Genomic DNA, 4,963 nt, shown 5'->3' on the forward strand with positions numbered 1-4,963 from the left:
TAACAAAAGCACACATATATAACAAGCACATGAGTCTATTCAGATTGCTACAAGAAAATTCAGCTTGTGTCTGATTATGACCTAAACAACAATGTCAAATTCTTTTCAACTAGAGAATCCCATAGCACATAGCACCACCTCAATCAGTAGCCTAATGAAATCAAGACTTATTATTCTTGAACTTCATTCTTGTCCTCGTGATTCATGTACCAAATGTGGGAAAACCGTGAAATTGTGCTCCGTACCTAAACTCCTGCAAGTTCTGGGTTCTCCGAATTTGTTGCAACTATCTTACATATGGGCACACTTTCGTTCTTGCTTAGAAGCTTCATGGATGGATGAACCTCAACATCAGGCATGAACACCCTATCTCCTATATCTAGATTGCTGACATCCACCTCAATTTTTGGAGGAATGTGTTCAGCTGAGCAAAGGTACTTTAGACTAGTTCTAAGTTTGTTCAGATGACCACCTGTTTTGGCATGAATGAGTCATAATCAGTGTACATCTTGCATACAGTCATAATTGACTAACACTAACTAATCTTGAACCAACTTTCAGATGCATGAAAAAATTTAGTATGTGCTAGTTATATACAACCTCCCTCTACAACATGCATGCAGAACCCTGTATAACCCGCGCATACAAAAGCATACAAGTAATAAAGCCAGTAACAACATGATGTGTGAAATAGGAACTCCAACAATGATAAGCTTTTGGACATGTATGGCGATATAAATCCCATAACTTGAACAACAACAACAGTAGCTGCATGCATATGCTACCTATTCCTAGAAATCCCATAATTTGAACAACCACAATAGTAGCTGCATTGTTATGCTACCTATTCCTCAATCGAAGCAATGTATCAACAATAGTAACAATAACAGCTATAGATACAAAAAGAGTGAACAACATTTGAAGCAATGCACAACGGCCATAGCCAATATGCTACCTATTCCTCGATTATCCAACTTCATTATCATGGTTTTAGGATTTTAGAATATGCAAGTGTATGTTTACAAGTTGTGTGTACCACCATTAAAGCTTTAAACATTGATCACCCACATGAAATGAAACAGAGGAAACATGTTTGTTAATGTGAAAATTGGGTGTGCACAAAACTAACATTGGGTTGTCAAAGCAATTACCTTTTTTGAGACCCGGACAAACGTCTTCACCTTTGAAAACAACAGGGACGTCCACTTTCAACTCCGAGCCCTCGTCCGCCCAAACAAACACCAAATTCAATATCTTCCCACTCTCTTCATCCCTATGAATCTACACGATCACAATTTACAACCCCAAACTCAAAATCAGACACAAATTTTGTATTTTTACACAAATAAAAAATACATATAATGGATGGAAATGAATAATTGCCTTGATGGGTAGGACGTTTCCGGATTCGAGCAGAACCGAGGACCCGGACCCGGCTCGGATCTGGAGCGGAAATGTAGTGGAGCAGAAAAATGGGAGCTCTACGGACTTGAGAATGGCCTGAATCTGCTTCCTCTCCGTGGTCACCAAGTGCTTCCTCGACGCCGATCGATCGGTGCTGCTTCTAGGGTTTTTGGAGAGGAGCTCCTGCGAGAAAACCACGGCGGGGATTCGACCCTGGGCTCTGTCTTTTACCGAGACTCTGTTCCCAACGCACTCTCTGGGGATGGCTTGGATCGTGTGGTACGGAGCCGCACGGGAAGGGAATGATGGGTGTGGTCCGGAGCTATGCAGAACCGCCCGGAGGCCGCCGCCGGCAGAGCGCCACCACTTGGCCATTTTTTCGGTTGTTGGTTTGCTCTGGGTTTCTTCCGCGAGGGTTTTTGTGTTTGTTTTGGGGTTTAAGGGTCTGGGCCTTGGAGAGAGGCCATTCGGCTTATTGGACTTCGGGGTTGGTCTAAATAATGGGCTTGGGCCTGAAGCGGTTGTGAGATGTGGGCCTATAAATCCATTAGGTTTAATTGTTTAAATGCTCTGATGTATATTACATTATTACTATCTCCGGAGAAATGTTTCTGTGGGACTGTGACCCGTCCGTAATGTTACTAATCTACTTGTTCTTGATCACAATAAATTTACTTATACGACGGGTTTATGCTTTTAAAGTATAATATTAATTAATATACATGTGTATAATATAATTAGTTAATTAACACTACGTGTTATAGTTTCATTGTAAAATTACTCCCTCTAGTTTCAAATTATTGTTCTTGTTTATACCCATTAGGCATTAGAGTTCAAAAGTAACCATAATATATGAAATCATTTGGAACAATATTCAACACCAGGTATTTATTTATGCAGGAGCTAGCCATTGTAAGTTGTAATTGCATTTGAATTGTTTTGGTAATATTGCAGTCAAATTAATACATTTCTATAAATTTTGGAATAATTTTTCATTTCCATTTTTAATATAAAATGGAAAATACAAAGCTTAAGACCTATTTAATTTGGAAGTGTTTTTAGAATACTAAACGAGTTGCCAGATAATTAAAAGTCTCCACGTACTCCTCCCATCTCTCTTTCCCTCTCAATCTCAACTTCCCCCCATCTTTTTTCTCCCTTTGCAACTTCTCTCCATTTTCTTCTTTAATTTTTCATATTTTTATCATTCATCTTTATCCATTCATTATCTAGTGCTATGATTCTTTGTGTTCTCCCTCCAAACCATTCTAACTGACCAAACTAAATGGATGAAAAACCAAATCAGTTTAGATTGTACTCACCCCTAAAATGTATGTCTTAATTAGGTAAGAGAATTTTTAATCCACACCTTTTAAAAAGAAAAAAATGTATGACTCACACTCATAATGTACGCCAAGCGCGACCCCTTTAAATTAGAGAACAAAACTCCTACTAACTAGGTACTTGAATTCAGATTTTCTGCTTGTTTTTGCTTGACTTTTAAAAAATAAAAACAAAAAATAAAATGGATTCGTAACACTTTTTGAGTATCGGTAGAGTTACATAAACCATTAAAATTATATTATATGATTATGATTGAAATAAGTAAAAATAAGACAAGTAGATAATCGAAATCTAAACAACTCAATGCTTTGACTAAACTAAATATATGCTCCTAATAGATTGACCAAATTTTATAGCTAACCTACCCACTAGAACCAAATTTTAAAAATGAAATGAATTGTTTATAATCTTTTCGGTTCTTAATTTACTACGATATTCAACTACATTTTATTATTTCTGCATATTTGGTCGTCTACTCGTCTCTTACCAAAAAAACAAAACAAAAAGAAATCCTCATTTACAAAAGGGTTGGATTGCCTTTCACATCTATGGTGAAGGGAACCCTTAACCTTTTTGATGTTAAAGAAGTAATGTTTGGATTTGGACTACATGGGAAAGGGAATGGAAACTTGGAAAGTGAAGATTAAGGAATAGAGGGAAAAAGTGGCAGCTGATCGAGCCTGATCTGAATGATGGCATCAGAATATTCATTCTCATTTCTCAATCCCATCATCTCATGTGTTGAATAAAAAAACAGTGATTGGCATTCCACGTCAAATCCATGCACGTGACAAACTTCTCTCTCTTACTCTGGGCCACCAGCCCATCTAAAAAGTCAACAGCGAAAAAGGGTTATGGGGAAAAGAGAGAGAAGGCGAATGAAGCAATTCATTAATTGTAAATTGAATTGCTAGTTTAATGGTTTGTAAAAGAAGAAGAATAAACAAAAAGGGGATGGGATGGGATGAGACAAAATGGTTGATATGCATGCAATGATGATCTGGCCATCCAACAAAGTCATCGTTCCTACTACTACTATACTTGTATATTCAGGTGCTCTTGGTTTTTGAGAGCTGTGACCACACGTACATACTTTTTATTTTTGGAATTTTCTATGTCTTTTTATTTTTGGAATTTTCTATGTATTTTTTATGAAAGATTATTTTGATGGTCACATTTAAATGAAGACTATATTTAAGTAAGAATGAAATGCCCACATCTTTAAAATGAAAATAAGAGAGAGAAATTAAACATTGGTAATTGATTCCATTAACTATTTTATTGAAATCCATGGCATTACTTTTTCTTTCTAAATTATGTTTAAATTATTATTTATTTGGCTATTTCAGGTTTTAAATTGTTTTAGAGTGGCACTATTGCCACCCACCCTCTATTCTCACCCTCCACTAAATTTTGGAAAATACTAATATATACTCATCTCACCCCTATTATTCCCAAATTACCCTGATCTCCTTTTCTTACACTTCATTTAACTCTAATATTAAATAAGATTATTGTCTTATGTTTTCTTAAACCTCCGAGAAATCATGCAATATTTTCTGGTAGATTAAGAAAACATTCAAGTATACAAATTAATCATATATAGAAACAGAAATACTTATTATTGGTAATTACCGACTTGATGAGCTACAAGAGCTAAGAGTTTGAACCTGATCAGCAATGATTCAATCAGCAAAGTCATAATTTTGCTTTGTATTTATTATTGTTTAAAATGATATGCTCTTTGTAATGGAGAATAAATGCTATGTGATACTTAGGCTTGTTTTTTTATTTATGTTTGAAGTGGAAAGGGCCACCATGGCAGCTCCTTAAGATGTTTTTTTTTTTCAGATTAAAATTGTGAGTTTTAATAAATTTCATACAAGGTTAAAATAATATTTAAAAAATTTGGTAAAAAGTGGTGGGAAAATAGGTTTAGAGCAACTCCAACAGGTTAGCTATCTCTCCCTCCCTAGTTATATTAGTTGATTTCCTCCTAAAATTATGCTCCAACAGATTAGCTATCCACTTAGCTATATTAGCAACTGCTTTTTCATTAGCTAAATATGGTTGAAAGGAGAGAGAAAATAGCTATAGCTAAAGTTTTCCAGCGGATAGAAATTTTGAATTATTTAAATGAAATTTGATCCCTCATCAATTGTACGTTCAACCCATTTTTATTGTAGTTTTATTTTAGAAGATGGCATTTTCAAGT

At 35.4% G+C, this 4,963-nt stretch overlaps 1 protein-coding gene across 1 annotated transcript; it reads right to left on the bottom strand.

Annotated features, from left to right (window-relative positions):
• On the bottom strand, positions 1 to 1,832 carry LOC147284483 (Ribosomal protein L25/Gln-tRNA synthetase, anti-codon-binding domain-containing protein). The gene is made up of 3 exons (XM_086242914.1): positions 1,384 to 1,832; positions 1,152 to 1,281; positions 1 to 472 (listed from the first exon to the last, which is right to left on the bottom strand). Exons 1-3 carry the CDS (start codon positions 1,777 to 1,779, stop codon positions 246 to 248), a joined length of 753 nt encoding a protein of 250 aa, XP_086099040.1. The 5' UTR covers positions 1,780 to 1,832; the 3' UTR covers positions 1 to 245.
• Positions 1,833 to 4,963: the final 3,131 nt, after the last annotated feature.

The sequence above is a fragment of the Dryas octopetala genome, chromosome 5 (assembly GCF_963921425.1).
Source record: "Dryas octopetala chromosome 5, drDryOcto1.1, whole genome shotgun sequence".
In the NCBI taxonomy this organism is placed as follows: domain Eukaryota; kingdom Viridiplantae; phylum Streptophyta; class Magnoliopsida; order Rosales; family Rosaceae; genus Dryas; species Dryas octopetala.

Coding starts and splice junctions, on each gene's coding strand:
- LOC147284483 (XM_086242914.1), bottom strand. CDS start 1,779: ATGGCCAAGTGGTGGCGCTCTGCCGGCGGCGGCCTCCGGGCGGTTCTG. Junction 1,282..1,383: donor GAAACGTCCTACCCATCAAG/GCAATTATTCAT, acceptor GTGATCGTGTAG/ATTCATAGGGATGAAGAGAG. Junction 473..1,151: donor TTGTCCGGGTCTCAAAAAAG/GTAATTGCTTTG, acceptor ATGCCAAAACAG/GTGGTCATCTGAACAAACTT.